Source organism: Dysidea avara, chromosome 10 (assembly GCF_963678975.1).
Source record: "Dysidea avara chromosome 10, odDysAvar1.4, whole genome shotgun sequence".
Classification (NCBI taxonomy): domain Eukaryota; kingdom Metazoa; phylum Porifera; class Demospongiae; order Dictyoceratida; family Dysideidae; genus Dysidea; species Dysidea avara.
Window position 1 is genome coordinate 9,437,230 of NC_089281.1, and position 21,195 is coordinate 9,458,424.

The window sequence follows — 21,195 nt, forward strand, 5'->3', positions numbered from 1 at the left end:
ATGGTATTACACAACAGTTGGAAAGCTCAGTACATTAGTTAGTCTATTAGAAAGCAGTATATTTTGATGTGTGAAGGAGTTGCCCTTTGAGTGAGGACAACTATGATACAGCATTAGACCTTCTTAAGCAGAGATTTGGGAAGAAGCAACAGATTATCTGCGCACACATGGATGAACTTTCAATTTAAATCGTCCGGAACATTAATAAGCATATTAGAGATCCAGACTTTTTCAATGAGTATAATCGTATCACACAAGAACAGCTACTAAGTCAATGCACCAATGCTGTGGAAAGCTGGAGAAGTACACTGTGATTGAGGAAGGTGAGTATGTACCTCATCATGCCATTATCAAAAAGTACTCTAATAGATGCATTTGACTGTTCAGTTAATCAGATACATTCAAACTCCTTTGGCTTCTTCCCACTACAACAGCAGGACAGATGTAGCTTGGTGAATAAAAAACGCTTTAAAAGCTACAAACTTTCTTGTCTAACTTTTTGCTGACAATTCCATCAAACCTTTTTCTAGTCAAACCTTGAACCCACGTACATGTACTGTATGTGACGTAAAAATATATTCAATAGTAAACTGATTGCAAATACTGACCAAATTTTTTTTGTTACATCACCAATTAATGTTACGTGTCATTTTAAAAATGGTTGAATTACTGTGGTAAACCCTTATTTTCAAAATCAATTGTGACACCACTCAAAGGCAACTGTTGAAGGTGCGGCATTTAACCAAGGAAACACTGAAACCAATACAAAAAAGATTACGCTTGTAACAAAATGATTGTCAATTTGCTTTTTAAAAGTAATCATTTTAATCACATGTAAACCTTTTATGTCACGTACTGTCCTTTACCAAATTGGTCCCAACAAACTACAGTATAGTATTTAAGTACACGTGTACCACAACATCTCATTTCCTCTACAGAAGCAGACACACAGCACAGCAACTATGTCAGTTACCTCATCAGTTCTTCCTTATTAAGCATCCCGTTGTGATCAGTATCCAAACTAAGATATTGACCTGACAACAAAAGGAAAACAAACAATAATGTACATAAAAAGTTTACGTGTGGTGTCAACAGTACAGGACAGGTGAGTAGAGCAGCTTAGAAAAATTGTTCAATTTTTGATAAAAGCACCACACTTGGTAAAACATTTTTGCTTGATCCATACCATTTCATATCTGAATAGGTGTCATTAAAATTAAAACACGTGTTATTTCCACTATCACAACAGTATACACATAGGCTGTATGTTTATAAAGCAGCTAGCAAACTGCACTTAACTTGTACTTGGGTTTAACTAGCACATACCATATACTCTTAGTGATGATGGTGCTGAAAACCAATTTGCTTCCTGAGCTTCCTTAGGTAAATCTTCATCTCTTAACTGTGTTTAAAAGAATTGCAAAAACTAACAAGTACTAGTGTTGTTCTACTGTAGTACATGTATTTTTGGAAAGATATGAGGATGGTTTGGAAGGTGATTTTGACCATGAATGTATCTGAATGCTAATGAAGTGGTCGACTTTTTAAACTTACCACTTACTGGAGTCGTCTTTTGTACAATCACCTTTTGGAATACTTGAAATGCATAGTAATTAAAAATTGCTAATTTAAAATATAAAGTTGGGATCTATGCAATAAAAAGTGAAACAAGAGATGAATGATGGTATTGCAGCATAGCTCAGTGGGAAGTCCATCCTTTGGCATTGAACAAAAAATTGTTATAGCTAATGTGCCAAAGTAGAGACTTTCCCACCAAGCTATGCTGTGATACCATCATTCATCTCTTGTATCACTACCTTTAATTGCAAAGATCCCTACTTCATTTTCAAATTAAAGTACTGGTTAGTTTAGTTTTTTGTTATATCACAGCTAGCTACAGTGTAACTTGTGATTGTTCTATTAGAGTATCACACATGACTGTTGTATTAGAGTATCTCGAGCGAGACAAAGGGTGTGCAGCTAGCTGGGTGAGGTAATCTTGTTTACTGTTAACTACATTGTTAAGAGGTGTGGTATCCATACTCTATCACTATTATAGTTAACCTAGATCTTGATTTGATGGGTGTGGTTGCGAATGGGATCCGAGTCGCAAAGTTGCAAGTATCTAGCTACTAGTATACCTCTTATAGTAGTAGCACTATTAGGTGTGATTGAAAAATGGAAAAATTTGGATCAACTATAAGTATGTTCACGTTGAGCTGAATCCTGAAAAACAGCTAAAAATTAAAAGTGGTTTTTTCTCAACAGAGGTAACATTTCAGCCAACCAGATGATTATTGGTAACAGCAAAGGTGTCAACAACAGACATGTACAGTTTGGCTCCATTACAATTTCGGGAAAGGGCTGTAATGGACGATGTACTTATATGGCTTCCCCATAGGAAATGTATTGTGAAAATTTTGATTGGCCGTAAATATTATGTCAAACATTTGAACACAAAGATTTTGAAATATTTTTAGCGGGTCAAGCAGTACTACAAATGAGCCAAATTTCAAGATCGTGTGTAATTGCATCCATGAGTTATTAAATGTTTTTGAGGGTTCAGCTCAACGTGAACATACTATAAGCTCAGCTCAACGTGAACATACTATAAGCCCATACATTTATATACAAAGCTTAGTTAAAATACTCTAATAGAACATGCACTATAGGCAAAATACTCATACACTGTAGGCAAAACACTTTAATAGAACAGTCACCTCCACAGTTCGCATAACAGAAAGTTCAAATAATCAATGGCCAGATAAGAGAGCCTGAAATTAATGTTCTGACAAAATGTCAGAACAAATTCAAAAATAGTCAAACATCACTTTGGTCTGACATAATCAAAATCTGCACAGATATACATGTGTTTATAGAACCTTGCGTGGGCGAGATCAAAGAAAAAAGTGTACTTTAAATTCATAAAGTACACTCTCAGCCGGCCAACTGCTTCATCGACCACAAAGAGTGCTTTATTGGACCGCAAAGAGTGCTTTATTCGTTCAATAAAGCACTCTTTGTGGGCAATAAAGCACAATTGCCCACGTGCCTTAGTATAGGCTAATAGCCTACGGGGCTCGTGCCAGTATGACTAATCACCCACGCCGGTTAAGGCTGATAGCCTCGCCGCGCTGAGTGATCAATCACCCCAGCCAATATGAATTCAACCACCGGATTACTTTTATAGACATACCTAAATGCTTCGATGATGGGTGGGAGAAGGTAACGTTGCTGTTACGTTTGTTAATGTAAACGGACAAGTCCTGGAGATATCACGGAAATGTTTCGCCATGTGGCTCACAATAGAATCGATTGTGGGTTGCAAGCAAAACCTGCCAAAATACGCGATGAACGTCTTCTATGCCAAATTATGGTGAACTATGCGTGAGTTACTTTGTTAAACTGGTTTGTGTGTGTTCAGGCTGCTAATAGTTCGTGCAATGCGTGTTAATTACGAGTTCTAGTATATGGCGAAGCTACACGAGTAGAAAGTTCCATAAATCATTTAAAGCATAGCCTTGCTCGTGCTATATGAAAAATAAAGTACTCGGCCGCACGCTTCGTACTTTATTTTTCATATAGCACTCGCAGCTATGCTTTAACATATACATAGAGTACTGTCATTTATGAATGCAAAGTGTTAATGATAACTGTGGTATACAAAAGCTACAAAGTATCGGAAAACTAGCTACATAACCAGCTGCAGAGACACACAAGTATATATATTTGGTACAATTTAGCTGGTGTTGACATTATGCCAGATCAATGTGACATTTGGTTAGACAAATGCTAAAAATGGTCAGAAATTGTCTGACATCCAACTGTAAATTCAGGCACTGGATAATGGAGAGACCACTGTATCAGTAATTACCATATCCCACACAGACTTGGGTATATACATGCTACAATTACATAGTTGGGGATTTACAGGGCAACTTTTATATTCATACATAAAATTTCCCAGTAAAAAAACAACTATACCTTTAATTCTACATGCCTGCAGTCAGTCAGCCATACTTAAGGTTACAGTAAAGTTGAAGCCCTTTAATCCAGGGAAGCCAAAGTGTACACTGCAAAATTTTCATTAGCTGTATCACATTGTAGGCGATTGCACCAAGGCTAGATTTTGTGTTTGGTTTTAGTGCTGTTTACCACTAGGAAAGTGTAAATGTTGTGTAAATGAGTTGATAAAAGCTTGTTAATATATTTGATAATGGTTTAAGTATGGCAGTGATGACTTCCTCATGTCTACAAGGTTAGATCTGTAAGGGCTTATAGCACACATCAAACAACTGTGATACACTGTCAGTTCTGTCAGTGCGTGGCACTTGAATGACATCACTAATTATTTTGGCATTTCACTACAGTATACTATTACTTCACGTCAGTTTTCTACAGTATACTACTAGATAGGCTAGTTGTTGTGGCTTAGAACAATTCAGTAGTAGTGGGCGCATGGACAGATACCTAAAAAGTACTTTTGCGTGTTCTTAGCGATACAGGAAGGATTTGTGTGAAACTTTGAAAATTAAACAACTGTTTTGTGCACTGCATGCGCACTTGGATCTATAAAGCAAGGCTTTCTTAATGGCTTTCTGTTCTTGCCCATGTGTCTGCTGGCTGGTTTTCACTAATTATCTTGGCAAAAATGATAATAGTTTTCCAGTGATTTGACCTGTAGTAATGCTTCGAAGTCCTTCACAAACCACACTATAACTCTTGAGCGATTAACACTAGCAGCTTCAAATCTCCCAACCTATTAGACTAGTCTATGGGGACTGTAATGGGCCAGTAAGTAAAGATGTGTGCTTTATTAGCAAAGGCGAGTTATCACCTAAAGTATAGCATGGAGTAGTTTATCTATTTCCGGTTGACTGAAACCTTAAGACTATGAACTCTTGTTGTGTTTGTATATGGACTCTTGTTCATACTTGCCAGCAAGCTGATGGTGTTCAACCAACAAACCAGAATTTACACTGGCCATTGCTAATTTACTATGAACTACACTGAAGAAAAAATTGGCTAATCTTGCCTTACTTGATGAAGGAGATAAACATCCATACATATACCATACATATCCCTCATTCTTTTAAGACTAACTTCCAGCAGATCATCTAAAAATCCACAAGCTAGAATATCTTGTATTTTGACTCGTCCTACATGTGAACATTCAAGGTACTTATAACACAAGTTAGTTATCATTACCAGTTCTGAGAGGATCAAGAAAAAAAAAGAATTTTCTAACTGCAGTACAAACATAGAACGAGTGAAATGATTCTTCTAAACAGTTCAACTGTGGCAATGTAGGAATTAACTCCAAAATGTAATTCTCTAAATCCTGGGAAAAGTGAACAACTATTTTATCACAGCCAAAAATTCATACTGATTCCTTTAAGTATCCCAGTCCTTGAACATCAAACAAACTCAGACTAATCCTGGTCTGTTGTAGCCATTCTATAAATGATTACAAATCATGTACTGTACAACACTTAAAATCATACTTAATTACCTTTCTTCATAATGTAGTTGAATATCTGCATGATTGAGACCCTGAAAATTCAAGCGGTTATTATACTATCAATGCATATAGCATGATTCTTTTATGAATTGACATCAAAGATAATTTTTCCTCCATACATAAAATATTTAAAGAAAAAGATTTTCTCCTGCTAAAAAAATTCACTGTACAATGCATCTGCAATTATTTAAGAGTGTCAGGATGACAATTTATAAATACACAGTACTTCAATGAAACTACATAAAACAATGAATACAGTAGTTGTCAGGTACCAACTTCTGCAACAAAATCACAATAACTGTGGGAGGTGTACCCCACAGCTTAATTAATTAGACAATTTATGATGCTTATTGCAATGGTTCAGCAATCACAGTTAAAATGGTAGACCTTTATTTCCAAAGCAAGATGATATAAAGCCCAAGATGTTGCAGGTCATGATGTGCTAGTGCATATTTGACATATAACAGGGGTGGAGTACAGTACTCCAAAGTGGGGGTGGGGTGGGGAAGTGGCTATCAAGATAGGTAAAATTGTTAACTGTATCTTGGTGTGCAAAGCACATTAGCATGCGAAGCATACCAATTCTATGGCCTACAGGGATCTGGGGGCATACTCCACAGGAAATTTTTGACTGCTTTGAGGTTGGATCTGAGAGTCTTGAATAGGATATCTCAATAATAACTATTGCAATGATCATCATTAAGATAGCCACTGTACAAATACAGGGTGTACATCAGTACACCACTATTACATTGTAATGAAACTTGGTTGAAGGAAAGCGGGAGCCTGTATTCCGTGGAATACGAAATAGCGGAATAACGGAATAGCAGAATTACGGAATAAGCGAAAATCACATTCTAAATATTTTGTTACTGTTTATAGCCCCTATAACGTTTTAATATACATTCCTCACCTCGTAGAGAACACAATCACGACGGCACCGATCCTCGGGGGGGTCTTTAAATAGGACATGTACAAAGATATTCACTCTAGAACAATCTAACTAAGCTAAACTACCATCAAATACACTTCACTACACAATCGCTAGAAAACTAGAAGTCCTTTTACTCATACCAGCTGTCACACATGAGTAACTGCCCGAATTTATTAGAGTTATATACGAAGTGTTAGAGCCAAGGTTGGAGCTCTGATGTTGGGAGCTGAAAGCAGTATTATTCTCCAAATTTATTTGAAACAATTTAGGAAATGGTAACAGAGTTATAAGTAAGGTCAGATTATTCCATGCATGCAGGGTAGCTACCTAGGGGGTGGATTGTTTTATCCTAAACTATTCGGCCCGTTAGCTAGCTAGCTGCTCATATGTGACAGCTGGTATGAGCAAGTATAGCACAAAGAACTTCTAGTTTTCTAGTGATTATGTAGTGAAGTGTATTTAACAGTAGTTTAGCTTAGTTAGATTGTTCTAGAGTGAATATCTTTGTACATGTGCTATTTAAAGATCGCCCCGAGGATTGGTGCCATCGTGATTGTGTTCTCTACGAGGTGAGGAATGTATATTACAATATTATAGAGTCAATAAACAATAACAAAATATTTAGAATGTGATTTTCGCTTATTCCGTAATTCTGCTATTCTGTTATTCCACTATTCCGTGGAATACAGTCTCCCAAGGAAAGCTGGGACTTTGCTGACACTGTATTTTTTTGGTTTGGGCATGGATGGTTTAAATAATCACTTCACAATACCTACTAAGAATTCCACTTAATTTGACCACACAAAGTTATTTAGAGTGGACCTTTCAACCTTTGCAATATCATCAATAATGTTTTTTAAAGGTACAGTTAAACCAACATAAACAAGTACACAGAAAAATTATAAAGTAGGGACAATAACACATCAATAAAAAGTACTGAAACAAGCTGGAGTAGTGCACGATATTAAATCACAGTACAGTGAAACCTGTCTATTCTGGTCATCATAGGGACAAAATTTTCTGACCTCATTAAGGAGGTGGCTGCAGTAAGCAGGTCACTTTGTACACAGTTGGCACATGTGGAGATTTTTATAATAGCCAGTCTAGACAGGTGACCTCTTTATGCAGTGACTTGATTAGACAGGTTTCACTGTAAAACAGTAAGAAGTGTTATTTCCCTACTGTGCATTTTCATTATGGAATCTTGAGCACAGTAGGGATATAATACTTCTTAATAGTTCTTATTTATTGTTTTACTGTGATTTAATATCGCGCACTACTCCAGCTTGTTTCAGTACTATTTATCAATGTGTTATGGTCCTTACTCTGGTTGGAAATGCCAAATTTTTCTGTGTACAGTGAAACCTGTCTATTCCGGTCATCATGGGGACAAAATTTTCTGACCTCATTAAGGAGGTGGCTACAGTAAGCAGGTCACTTTGTACACAGTTGGCACATTTGGGGATATTTATAATGGCCAATATAGACAGGTGACCTCTTTATGCAGTGACCTGATTAGACAGGTTTGACTGTATGACTGGTGAACCCACACATACCACATCTGAAATGGCGCCGCACGCCCCAATTATCATCTGAAAAATGAAGTATCCATTACGCTTCATTGTCAGCTATGTTCAACCCGTTCCGCAGCATTTCGAATCAATTGAAAAACACCTCTGCAATCCATGCATACCAAAAGAAAGAAATGGTGCCGCGCGTCCCAGTTATATCAATTATCGTCTGAAAAGTGAAGTATCCATTACGCTTCATTGTTGGCTATGTTCAACCCGTTACACAGCAGTACGAATTAAGAACTGTTTGCTGTTTGAAAAGCACCTCTGCTATCAAAATAGCCACTATGACAAATACGGACAATTTCCGTTACGAAGGGAAACCATAACGTGCTATCACCAAATCGACACTTTTTGCTGTCAGCAAAGATGAATGGGACACAAGGACAATGGTAAGTCCATGAAGAATGCATTGTATGCACTGCGGTATGCCAAAAGGCACCTGTCAGGCCGAAGCAACGTCGAACAGTGAAAAAATCAAGCCCATATTCTTAGCCATTATCGACTTACACTTGTCTAAAGGCATCAGTCAGTAAGTCAGTAGAAAATTCCACTAAATAAATTATTTTTAAAATTCTGTAGCAACTTGTTGCAAGTTTCGAGTCGATCTGAAAGCTTGTTTGGGGTTAGTTTTACCTAACCAATACTGCCTCATTGTCGTCAGTGAAAATTGAGGCTGTTTTTTGGGTGATGTTATTTCATGGACCACACCTACTCTTTTGTGGTCCCTACTATACAGTACTATCATACTGTACGATTAGTAAGTTTGAGGTGTAGAGATACAACACTATGTATATGTACCTTCCATATGGATCATTCCTTAACAACTTGGCAAATGTTGATGCAGTAAAGAAGGAGCTGTGCAATACAAGATCTTCACTGTACAACTGTATACACTATTGTAATACCTGCACTTCTCATCCATTTCATCTTTTATTTTCTTGTAGTCCTTGTAACTAATCATCTATATACACATGAAAAAATGATTTATGCAAATTTATATTTAAAAAATTACCAGCTCATCTCCTACGTCTGGAGGACTGTGGTATTTCTCTAACAATGTCCACAACTTCTAAACATGCATATATGCAAATTAATCACAATTTTAAACACAACCTATTATGTGTACTCAAGAGCTCATATAGTATATATCAAGACACACGGTAGTGTGTCATGCGGCCCAAGAAGCCGGCGCACAACACACGTGAGTATATTGACAGGAAGAACGAAAATGCAATTTTCGTACCTCCGTGCTGCCTTGACGAAAGAAAACGATTTTTGCTGTGGACACGCCCTCCAACTTCAGCATTCCACATTCCAAATTTGAGCGCAATCGCTTCAAGCGTTCCCAAGATATGCGACTTAAAAAATTGGCTTAGTTTCTTTGTTTTTTTCTTCTTATTTTTCTTCCTCTTTTCGCACACTTACAAAAACTGCTATAAAATGCAAACGCCATATCTGATTGCCTTGAAATTTGGCACACAGAAGGCACATCTCGGTACAAACTATGATAAACAGGCAGACTTATGAACGATTATTCACGAAAAATAACACCAATATGTTGTCACCCCTACAGGGTAAACCGCGTATGGGAAGAAGCTGAAAATCGATGGGTGAATAGGTTAACTATTAAACCTTTTGTGGTTTGAAAGAAATCGAGCTAAAAACCATGAAGATACAACGAAAAAACCAACAGTGTGTAACAATTATGCAATCAAGATTAACTAATAAAACAACTGCTTGCCACGCTTACCAAATAAACCACTTGGGGTAATGCTTTGAAAATCAATCGCTGTATAGATGGAGTAATCACCTTAGAAAGGCTCTTCAATGGTGTAGAAGAATCAGACATAAATCCATGGAGTTATAACACGAAATCCAACTTGGTGTAGCAAGTGCGAGATCGAGATACTCTAATAGAGCAGTCACCCTGAAAAGAATTGAAGAGATCAGCTAGAAACAAGTAACCTGCACAGAGATCAGCTACAAACAGGTCACTCTGTAGAGAGATCAGCTATAAACAATTCACCCTGTAGAGAGATCAGCTAGAAGAAGTTACCTTGTAGGGAGTTCATGCAACTATGGAAAGAGATAGTTCAGCTAGAAGAAATCACCTTGTAGAGTTCAGCTATAAAGAAACCACCATGTAGAGTTCAGCTACAAAGAAACCACCATGTAGAGAGTCAAGCTACAAACAAATCTCCCTGTAGAGAGATCAGCTAGAAGAAGTTACCTTGCAGAGAGTTCAGCTACAATGAAACCATCATGTAGTTCAGCTACAAACAAATTGCCCTGTAGAGAGATCAGCTAGAAGAAGTTACCTTGTAGAGAGTTCAGCTACAAAGAAACCATCATGTAGAGAGTTCAGCTGCAAACAAACCACCTGTAGAGAGTTCAGCTACAAACAAATCACCCAGTAGAAAGATCAGTTAGAAGAAGTCACCTTGTAGAGAGTTCAGTTACAAAGAAACCACCATGTAGAGAGTTCAGCTATAAACTAGTGACCTTGTAGAGACATCAGCTAGAAGAAGTTACCTTGTAGAGAGTTCAGCTACAAAGAAACCATTCTGTAAAGAACTCAGCTGCAAACAAATCACCTGTACAGAATTCAGCTACAAACAAATCACCCTGTAGAAAGATCAGCTAGAAGAAGTTACCTTGTAGAGAGTTCAGCTACAAAGAAACTATTCTGTAAAGAGCTCAGCTGCAAAAAAATCACCTATACAGAATTCAGCTACAAACAAATCATCCTGTAGAAAGATCAGCTAGAAGAAGTTATCTTGTAGATAGTTCAGCTACAAACAAATCACCCTGTAGAGAGATCAGCTAGAAGAAGTTACCTTGTAGATTGTTCAGCTACAAACAATTCACCCTGTAGAGAGTGCAGCTAGAAGATGTCACCTTGTAGAGTGTTCAGTTACAAAGAAACCACCATGGAGAGTTCTGTAATAAATATATGTATTATATATATAATTTGTACATTTACTGATAAAATCAGAAATATTTAAAGTATATCTGCTTCATCTTTTCTTCTTCCTGTGGTAAAGAAAAAAAGATAGGTTAAAAAAGTCCTAAAGCCGGCCTATTGGGGTATACAAATACAAAAAGTAGTGAAATCTAATCCAAAACAGCCAAGCTGTAAAAAAAGAGTGTGGCCCTCAAAAAGGCTATGGTGAAAAAAAGATGTGAAATCCAAGGTGGCGGCCAAGAAATGGCTGTGATGGTAGGTTAATGGTAAAATTTTTAATAACGACAATTCAGATGAATTTGGTGCCGCTTGGTTTTAGAGGGCCACACTCTTTTTCTACAGTTTGGCTGTTTTGGATTAGATATATATATATATACTGAGGAGAGAATCCTACTCTCATATACCACTGTAGAAGGGTGTACCGTGAAGTTATGACGTAGCACTTCTGAGTTAGCCCGTTTTTCTTTGTATATAATGATATCATTAGTTGAGCGTGGTATCAATTGAACGCGTGCCTAACAACGTTGCTAGCAACCAAATTAACTCCAGCTCTAAGCGTTTCTCACCAAACTACAATCGTTTCTTCATGGGTGAAGACCGCTTCGTAGGCATTTCTTGCTAGGCCATTTGCAAATACGGCTGTCCCAAGCATCGAGAGTGTAAAATGGTGCTAACAATTCTTGCACTTTTTATGGCTGCTTGTGCATCACAAACCACACCATCTTGCCGTTGCATCATAACTTCATGATATGCTTCTACAGGGGTATACGAGAGTAGGATACTCTCCTCAGAATACATATTATGAACTGTTGGTTACACACATTGTTGAGCAATTGCACATACACAAGTATAAGAAAAAATTATTTTAAATTAGAGTAGGGACAGTGTATAGTGCTGCAATAAAAAGTACTAAAACAATAAGAAGTGAATATCCCTAGGATATTCACTTCTTATTGTTTTACAGTGTTTGGACATTAGGGATATTCACTTCTTATTGTTGTACAGTATTTGGACATCACGTACCAGCAATTTACGTAAGTGGGCGTGGCTCACGAAAGAAGCAGGGATATGCTATGACGTGTAGTGACACGTCCACATTTAATTTAGCACATGTCTACAGACAGTAATTTACGTAAGTGGCCATGGCTCACGAAAGAAACACGTATGACGTGTAGTAACACGTCCACATTTAGTTTAGCAAGTGGGGTCAGACCCAAATAATCTGTAAAGCGGGACCTGGATGACCTGACTCGGTTTAACATTGTTACTAAATAAACTATATTTATTGACTTACACATTGCTATCTAGTTCGCCGTGAGTTGCTCTCACTGATTGATATCAACAGTAAGACATGTTCAAAATAGTTTGGTGCACCTGGCGACCACGTGTATTTGAATAGTATGATGCAATATACACTGGTAGGTGGAAGCCATACTGTAGTCTATTAACACTCAGCGGTAGAACCTTGACTGATGGCCATGATAAAGAAGGATAAAAGGTAAGACAATAGCGCAAGCATTATATGTTTATCAATATACCAAAAACTTTTTCTTAAGCGATCTAGAAACGTTTCTGCAAAAGAATTAGGGCTGTAGCTGTTGCCAGTTTTCTGTACGCTTGACTGAAGGCGTCAGGCAGGCAGTAAAAAATTCCATTGAATAAATTATTTTTTTAAATTCTGTAGCAACTTGACGGAAAAGTTTCGGGTTGATCTGAAGACACTTTTGGGCTTAGTTTTACTTACTGTCATGTTGTTGTGAGGAAAAATCACGGCAGGTTTTTGGGTTATATTATATCACCATACCTTCAATGTCCCTACTATACAGTACTATCGTACCGTATGATAATGTACTAGTTGTCATGAACTGACAGTAAATAAGCAGCACACTAATAGTAACATAAGCTGATTTAGTTTGTATGATGTAAGTAATCTAATCCAAAACAGCCAAGCTGTAAAAAAAGAGTGCAGCCCTCAAAAAGGCTATGGTGAAAAAAGATGTAAAATCCAAGGTGGCGGCCAAGAAATAGCTGTGATGGTAGGTTAACGGTAAAAATTTTAATAACAACAATTCAGGTGAATTTTGGTGCCACTTGGTCTTGGCACAATATTCACCTGAATTGTTGTTATTAAAATTTTTACCATTAATCTACCATCACAGCCATTTCTTGGCTGCCACCTTGGATTTCACATCTTTTTTCACCATAGCCTTTTAGAGGGCTGCACTCTTTTTTTACAGCTTGGATGCTTTGGATTAGATTTTCCTTTTTTTTTGTATTTGTATACCCCAAAGCCGGCCTATATTTGGGGCTTTTTTAACCATCTTTTTTCCTTACCACAGGAAGAAGAAAAGATGAAGCAGATGTTAAATACTTTAAATATTTCTGTTTTATCAGTAAATGTACAAATTATATATATAATACATATATTTATTACAGAACTCTCAACATGGTGGTTTCTTTGTAACTGAACACTCTACATGGTGACTTCTTCTAGCTGATCTGGGTGAATTGTTTGTAGCTGAACTATCTACAAGGTAACTTCTTCTAGCTGATCTCTCTACAGGATGATTTGTTTGTAGCTGAACTCTCTACAAGGTAACTTCTTCCAGCTGATCTTTGTGATTCGTGTGTAGCTGAATTCTCTACAGGGTGATTTGATTGCAGCTGAACTCTTTACATGATGGTTTCTTTGTAGCTGAACTCTCTACAAGGTGACTTCTTCTAGCTGAACTCTCTACAGGGTGATCTTTTCGTAGCTGAACTCTCTACAGGGTGATCTTTTCGTAGCTGAACTCTCTACAGGGTGATTTTTTAGCTGATCTCTTTACAAGGTGAATTGTTTGTAGCTGAACTCTCTATAGGGTGATCTTCGTAGCTGAACTCTCTACAGGGTGATTTGTTTGCAGCTGAACTCTCTACAAGGTAACTTCTTCTAGCTGATCTCTTTACAAGGTGAATTGTTTGTAGCTGAACTCTCTACAGGGTGATCTGTTCGTAGCTGAACTCTCTACAGGGTGATTAGTTTGCAGCTGAACTCTCTAACAGGGTGATTTGTTTGCAGCTGAACACTATACAAGGTAATTTTTTCTAGCTGATCTCTCTACAGGATCACTTGTTTCTAGCTGATCTTTCTACAGGGTGATTTGTTTGTAGCTGAATTCTCTACAGGGTGATTTGTTTGAAGTTGAGCTCCCTACATGATGGTTTCGTTGTAGCTGAACTCTCTACAAGGTAACTTCTTCTAGCTGATCTCTCTACAGGGTGAATTGTTTGTAGCTGAACTCTTTACAGGGCGATTGTTTGTAGCTGATCTCTATACGGGTTACTGTATAGTAAAAAACTTTGGTGAATGTGGCGAATAACATTCAGTTCGCCAAAGTTTCTTTCACCAATTATTTTAGATGATCACACAAGGACATTGAGTAACTAGAACTTGAGATGAAGGTCAGTTCGTACCACCACAAAATAAAGATCGAGCTGACTTTGGAGATCTTGATCTTCCTAGGAATGTGTCCCAGTCTTGCCCAAGTTGTAAGCACTAGCATTTCCAACTGGCTTCCCATTCGCACGTCAGTTAATTCCGGCATCATCTCGTGATGGATTCGGCCAAATACTTTGATATAGCTACTTGATAACCTCTGCTACTGGAGTTCACTGAAAAAGCAAATACGGTCTCTCTCGGAATCGCAGGAGATAGAGAAGCACGCCTTTGCTAGCACGTTGTTAGATCAGTAGTTACAAAAGTACTGTTACAACAATAATGCTAGCTACCTATACTACTTAACTGCTGAGATGATACCTTGTCGTTTATCCTTACATACTGTACAGTAAAAACTTTGGTGAATATTATTTCAATCGTCAGAGTTTTTTCCGTCAATTTTTTTCCATCTATTTCTTTCAACAGAGGGGTTTCGTCACACTTTTTTACTGCCAAAGATTTTTACTATACGGTACTTGTTTCTAGCTGATCTCTTGAATTCTCCTCAGGTGACTGCTTTATTAGAGTATCCAAGTTGGATTTCATGTTATAACTCAGTGGCTTTAAGTCTGATTCTTCTACACCATTGAAGAGCCTTTCTAAGACGATTATTACTCCATCTGTACAGCGATTTTTAAAGCATTACTCCAAGCGGTTTTTCTGGTAGGCGTGGCAAGTAGTCATTTTTTATTAGCTAATCTCGATTGCATAATTGTTACACACTGTTGGTTTTTGTTGTTGTTGTATATTCGAGGTTTTTAGTTTGATTTCTTTCAAACCACAAAAGGTTTGAGGTTCACTAGTTAACCTATTCACCCACCGATTTTCAGCTTCTTCCCGTAAGCGGTTTACCCTGTATGCGTGACAACATATTGGTGCTATTTTTCATGAATAATTGCTTATAACTCTGCCTGTTTATCATATTCCAGCCAACTTGGTACTAAGATGCGCCTTTATACCCCCCCCCCCCCCCCCCCCTTCAGTGTGCCAAATTTCAAGACAATCGGATATGGAGTCCACATTGCTTTGTAAGTTTACAAAAAGACGAAGAAAAAGAAAGGAAAAATAAAAAAAACGAAGTAACTAAGCCAATTTTTGAAGTCGCATATCTTGGAAACGATTTAGCTCAAATTTGATATGTGGAGTACTGAAGTTGGCAGGCGTGTCCACAGCAAAAATCGTCTTGTTTCGTTAAGGCAGCACAGAGCTACGAAGGTGCGAAAATCGCGTTTTCTTTCTTCCTGTCAATATACTCACGGTGTTGTGCATCGGCTTCTTGGGCCGTACAACACACTACCATGTGTCTTGATCCTTATGATGAATAACATAGACATGTAGTGTGTTCCTTGCTGGATTGATTGTATTCGTAGTCCTACTGCAGTTTATCTTAAACTGCTACTATCATTGCCATCCTGGTTCCCCTACATTGCTGGTGCTCTGACAGGGAAAATGATTCACTTTGCTACTCAAACTTCACAGTACTATGGCAAGGAAGGGTCCAGTGCTTGAAGATGCTTTTGGAGGTGTTTCCCTTTCATAGTGATCCTCAATATTTCATGTGGAGTTAGTTCAGATTTGTTTGTTTAAGTCCAGAATACCTTTCCTTCTGTCTAATATAAAAGAAGCTCGCTCATGTTGTCTTCATCTGGTCTGGTAGCATCGCATCGTTGATCATTCCAAAGTAGGGCTCAAACAAATAGTGGTTTTTACTATTCGAATATTCTTTATTCACAACTACCGAATATTCTTTTTCAGCATTGATATGGATGAAATATCAATAACCCTGCGGTTGTACAAGATGTCTCTTTAATACAATACAGAATCAACATGATTCGATCACTTATGTCATAGATATGCTTATGTAGAATAAAGAATTTCCACGTATTCTACCACTGATATTATATACTTCCGTTGAAACAAATATTCGAATACCAGAAATGGTATTCGAATATTCGAATAATAGAATACTCGTTTGAGCCCTATTCCAAAGAGACGTTTGAGGTAAGCTTGATATCCACACAAAGTGATTGTACAAGGGCAGTCATCAGCCATAGCGTGGTCGCTTTGCAGTCTTGTCGGTATCATTGTGAAAGAAACATAACAAAGAAATGTTTTGTAAACAATCCACTTGTGCTACACCACAGAGTAAGAACCCATATCTTCCAATAAGCACGACAGAAACTTCAACACTGGAATCTGCTTAGAAGGAGTTAATTACAACTGCAGATAGTTCACCTCCCTTCCTTTGATACAACACCCCTGGCAATGAAGTCAGCAGGCACCAGAGCACCTACTAGTGTCCACTCTACCTGCTGGACTACACGACACACATGCAACTGCCAACAATATTTGTTACTGGAATGGCAATCACTTTGGGATGGTTTTGATACTGCAGTACACACAAACCCTACTATGTGTCTGGAGTTCAGAAGCTACATATTTGTGATCATTATTTTGTAGTGAAGCTTCATAAGCAGTTTCACTGCAATGTGTGACAATTACAAATGACAATTATGAGCACTCCCTGGTGTTGCTCAAAGACCAATCAGGATACCATGAGATAGAGTACACAGGATGTGCTTATCAAGGACAACCTATACAATAACAATAACCCACATTAATTGTCGGCAGCTCACATGTAAACTTTCAGACTTACCTTATCACTCATTGGGTTATAACTCCATTGAATGTACGCAGATTCTTATGTAGATCTGCTGGTTCTCAAATTTTTAAACCAGTTACCAGTTGCAAATAGCCCATGGACTTTGCAACACTCACCAGTTCCATGCATTTGCTGACGCTAGTCCTCTAGCTTATGAAGCAGAGGAATTTTTTTGTAGGGAACATGATGTATTCTTTATTATGGTAAAATCCAGAGTCGCACCTCTCAAACAACTCAACTCATGGCTGTTCTCACACCTAATAAATTGTGGCACTTTATTTCTGCTTTACTCGAATCCTTTAGTTGTTCTCATTTTTGGACAGATAACCACATTGTACTCCACTGCAGAGGGGTAGGAAATAGAATAATGTGCTTATTACTCAGTTACAGAGATTTTTGCTGTCACTGAAGTAGAATTGGAGATATTGCCAAACAGAGGACAATCTGGCTGATTTGTGAACAAGATGCATCCATTCCTCCCAGCTCAACTTGTTTACATTGTGGAACCATGGACCACAATGGCTGCCATCTCACAACAGTTGGCCCACCTAGAAGTTTTCTCCCACAAATGAGCTACAAGCATAGGCTATTACTGCAACAGGTTTCTAGCAGTGACACTGGTCTCCACAGGAATATAAGTCCAACTATAGTACATTCTCAAGGTTATTGCCTACACATTCCGGTTCGTCAACTGTTGGAAACAACACCTGACAGGACGAGATTTCTGTTCTGTACAAAGAAACAGGACATACTAGAATATAAACTTGATAACGCCAGGCTGAAGATGTCGGGTTACAAAGGAATAATCATATGCTATCCCTTGTGTTCGTGAGTCAGATGGACAATATAAATGTGTGATGTAATGTGACGTACATAACATGGATGTGTAGTGTGCTACTTGCTGGCTTGAGTGTGCGAAGTAACCCTATACTATCATTATTGCCATCCCCTACACTGGTGTCAGGTAAAGTGTTTAAATGTAAGTGTAGCAAAACAACTTTACAAAACATATGGATTTTCATTAAGACCATGTAGGCCTACAGCATGGTTATGACCTACAGCAGCATACTTGATCAGCAGTCTCACTCCCGGGAGCACAGACTGATAACATAAGACCAGTAAAGAATTTTACACTTCAGTGCTCGTAATACAGTAGTATGCCATATTTGTACCATTATCCTTTCTATTATCTATTCGTTTATGTTTTCATACTATCACTAGATATCTCACAAGTACTCATATCTCACATCTTACTTGTAACTCTTCATTGCTCATCAACTGTGAATTCTTTCTCTGCAAATATGACGTTCTACAAATTTGTAAGCGGATGATTTCCCTTAGAATTAAGAAATCATACACTTGCCTTGCTTCTTCTCTAAGCTTTTGCAGCAAAACTTGGTCATCAGCTGGAGGCTACCAATGCGATGAAAACTAAGTGGTACCTTAAATTAGTAAACTTACACGAGTGTAGAATCTAGGGATGCCATGACCGCCGGTTGGCTCCTTCGAGTTCTCGCCTTTCCATTTGGTGTAATACTCTGTGAGTAATGCTTCGTCTGAGGGTTTACCTGCTATCGCCTATTACATTATGATATACAGTGTCTACGTATGGCTTACTTGGTTCTTTAGAATCACGCTGATTACGAGGTTGACTCAAATAATCCGCCAAATTCATTACTCTAAATAGAGCGCGTTTCAAAACCCACAACAAAAGTAATATTGTCCTAATTAATGCAAACCTGCGCTAGGCAAACTGGCTACTGCAACTGAACAAACCCTTGTTTCGACAACCAGCATTACAGCGTTAGTATATATACTGATAAATATGGTATAGGTTTTAATATATCACATTTTAGGCACTGGATGGAGACATTTCACAATGTTCTGATCGCTGTGCAAAGCAATTGGTTGGGAAACTTTGGACTGAATCTATTGGGATATGCTTTGATCATCGGTCCGGCAGCTCTCCTAATTCAACGACTGAAGAAAAATCCGCTTGTGGAAAGAGGTTGTTATCTTGCAGTATGGAAATGAGTTGTATTGTGAGGATATATACTTACCACTATTAAGAGTCCTGTTACATGACTTAATATATTAGGTATATTTGACACTAAATTGGCCCCTTTAGAGTAATAGTGAAAGAAACATGGTATAGCACTTCAGTATGCAATCTCTCGAGTGCCATGGCTCAGTTACTGATCACTATATTGGTGAGAACATTGCACAGCTCACTGATACTTCTAGTAGAGCTGCAACAAACCTTTGTTTTTAACAACATACACAAAGAATCTAATAGTCATGTATGTATTCTTTGATCTTCCTCATAGGCCAAGGACCATTATACTCTCTTTTGAGACTTTGTGTACATGGTTCTCCAAAGGATGAGCTACCTGTGAAAGCACCAGAGGCTACCCCTGCTTCACCATCAAGATCTACTGCTGGCAGTGGTGAATCTAGCTCAACAGAATATTTTTTAAGGCTGGCTTTCTGTATACTTGGTTTACAAGTATCTTACATCACTTGGGGTCTATTGCAAGTAAGGAAATGTGTTTGATTGTATGGCTGCATACTTGTATGGCTATGAATACTTCTGGTATACATTTATTTCTTGCTGGTGTGTAACTATAGCTAAGCAGTCAACTTATTGTTTTGTTAGGAACGGATTATGACTCAATCCTATGATGGAGAACAGTTCACCAATTCACAGTTCCTGGTCTTTGTTAATCGAATTCTTGCCTGGTGTGTTGCTGGAATGTACATTATGAGTTCAAGGCAGCCAAAACATGTGGGACCATTCTATGAATACTCATATGCCTCAATCTCAAACACTCTCAGTAGCTGGTGCCAATATGAAGCTTTGAAGTTTGTTGGTTTTCCCACCCAGGTGCTTGCTAAATCGTTTAAAGTTGTTCCAGTCATGCTAATGGGTAAAGTGGTCTCAAATCGGACATACCCACCAAATGAGTATTTCACAGCTATAATGCTATCAGTTGGAGTGAGTATGTTTTTACTCTCCAAGGATGACAGCTCACACCCAACCACAGCTACCACATTTGCAGGGATTGTGATTCTAGCTGGTTATATGATGTTTGATAGTTTCACCTCCAACTGGCAGTCAGAGCTATTCAGTAAACACAAGATGACTCCAATGCAGATGATGTTTGGTGTTAACACATTCTCGTGCTTATTTACTGTTGGATCGCTGCTATTTCGTGGTGAATTCTTTTCAAATATAGGATTTATACTTCAACACATTGATTTTGCTACTCATGCTGTTATTCTCTCCATATGCTCCGCTATTGGACAACTGTTTATATTCTACACCATAGCAACATTTGGGCCTTTAGTTTTTACCCTAATAATGACTACTAGACAAGCCCTTAGTATTATATTGTCTTGTTTGGTGTTTGGGCATGAACTCACAATACAGGCAATGCTAGGAGTGGCAATAGTGTTTTTGTCCCTGTTGCTCAGAGTATATTTTAAAACGCTAGACAAGAAAAAAGCACCAAAATAGAATATAAAGACATGTAAACACTCTATTATTTGTTTGGACTCCAATCATCTGTCGTATTACTGAATACAAAGATATATGTATATATTGTAATATTCATCATATCATAATTTAAGGAAATTTAATGATGTGTTATGTTACAGGAACAATTTTGCACATGACCAGCTTAGAATACATATAGTTCATAGCTCTGTTGTTTAATAATGTAGTACAGACATCCTAGGATCATGTTTTAACCTAGTTTCCAAGTCAAGGTATCGTTTTGGTGCTAGTCGTTTGTGTTTGTTGAGCCGTTGTTCTAAAATGTGAATTCTGAACATTGCTTCACTACAGTAATCAAGGTATTCTTCTTCGTCCTGCTTGCTGACATTAGATTGGTGTTGTTGGTATTCTGTCTGCTTCTTTTGCAATTCTGTTGTTTCCTGTTTGCACAAATGGAATGGAAGTCATATATAATAACACTTACATGCAATACATTCAACAATCCATACACAAGTTTAGTGGACATGCATATTGATATGCACTAATGCAATTCACTTTCACATAC

The 21,195-nt window shown here is 37.9% G+C and overlaps 3 protein-coding genes across 5 annotated transcripts in view; 1 reads left to right on the forward strand and 2 right to left on the reverse strand.

The window, feature by feature from the left end:
- The window catches only part of LOC136237116 (serine/threonine-protein phosphatase 2A regulatory subunit B'' subunit gamma-like), a 24,039-nt gene extending 5,163 nt beyond the window's left edge, over positions 1 to 18,876 (reverse strand). The window contains exons 1-13 of one of the 3 annotated variants that reach the window (XM_066027408.1): positions 18,752 to 18,876; positions 18,596 to 18,705; positions 18,498 to 18,547; positions 18,389 to 18,443; positions 9,042 to 9,098; positions 8,935 to 8,990; positions 8,828 to 8,884; positions 5,513 to 5,553; positions 5,387 to 5,457; positions 5,209 to 5,341; positions 5,104 to 5,159; positions 1,327 to 1,402; positions 974 to 1,034 (exon numbers count right to left, since the gene is read on the reverse strand). In XM_066027408.1, the coding sequence (XP_065883480.1) occupies positions 974 to 1,034; positions 1,327 to 1,402; positions 5,104 to 5,159; positions 5,209 to 5,341; positions 5,387 to 5,457; positions 5,513 to 5,553; positions 8,828 to 8,884; positions 8,935 to 8,990; positions 9,042 to 9,098; positions 18,389 to 18,443; positions 18,498 to 18,547; positions 18,596 to 18,705; positions 18,752 to 18,809 (881 nt within the window). In that variant the 5' untranslated portion in view covers positions 18,810 to 18,876. Of the gene's footprint in view, positions 1 to 973; positions 1,035 to 1,326; positions 1,403 to 5,103; positions 5,160 to 5,208; positions 5,342 to 5,386; positions 5,458 to 5,512; positions 5,554 to 8,827; positions 8,885 to 8,934; positions 8,991 to 9,041; positions 9,099 to 18,388; positions 18,444 to 18,497; positions 18,548 to 18,595; positions 18,713 to 18,751 lie in introns of all 3 variants that reach the window. The other 2 variants (XM_066027410.1, XM_066027411.1) reach the window with 2 other exon arrangements.
- LOC136237118 (adenosine 3'-phospho 5'-phosphosulfate transporter 1-like) lies at positions 18,823 to 20,797 on the forward strand. The gene is made up of 4 exons (XM_066027413.1): positions 18,823 to 18,937; positions 18,991 to 19,142; positions 19,462 to 19,670; positions 19,791 to 20,797. The coding sequence occupies exons 2-4, from the start codon at positions 18,998 to 19,000 to the stop codon at positions 20,649 to 20,651; spliced, it is 1,215 nt and encodes a 404-aa protein (XP_065883485.1). The 5' UTR covers positions 18,823 to 18,937; positions 18,991 to 18,997; the 3' UTR covers positions 20,652 to 20,797.
- Positions 20,628 to 21,195, reverse strand: part of LOC136237112 (dynein regulatory complex subunit 7-like) — a 31,626-nt gene continuing 31,058 nt past the window's right edge. The window contains exon 16 of the mRNA XM_066027401.1: positions 20,628 to 21,070. Coding sequence (XP_065883473.1) covers positions 20,846 to 21,070 — 225 coding nt within the window. The 3' untranslated portion in view covers positions 20,628 to 20,845. The remainder of the gene's footprint in view (positions 21,071 to 21,195) is intronic.

What these genes read in the sequence shown, in the direction of transcription:
- LOC136237118 (XM_066027413.1), top strand. Translation starts at nt 18,998, where the DNA reads ATGGAGACATTTCACAATGTTCTGATCGCTGTGCAAAGCAATTGGTTG. An exon ending in AAATCCGCTTGTGGAAAGAG is followed by an intron (nt 19,143 to 19,461) that starts GTTGTTATCTTG and finishes TCTTCCTCATAG; the next exon opens with GCCAAGGACCATTATACTCT. An exon ending in TCACTTGGGGTCTATTGCAA is followed by an intron (nt 19,671 to 19,790) that starts GTAAGGAAATGT and finishes TTGTTTTGTTAG; the next exon opens with GAACGGATTATGACTCAATC.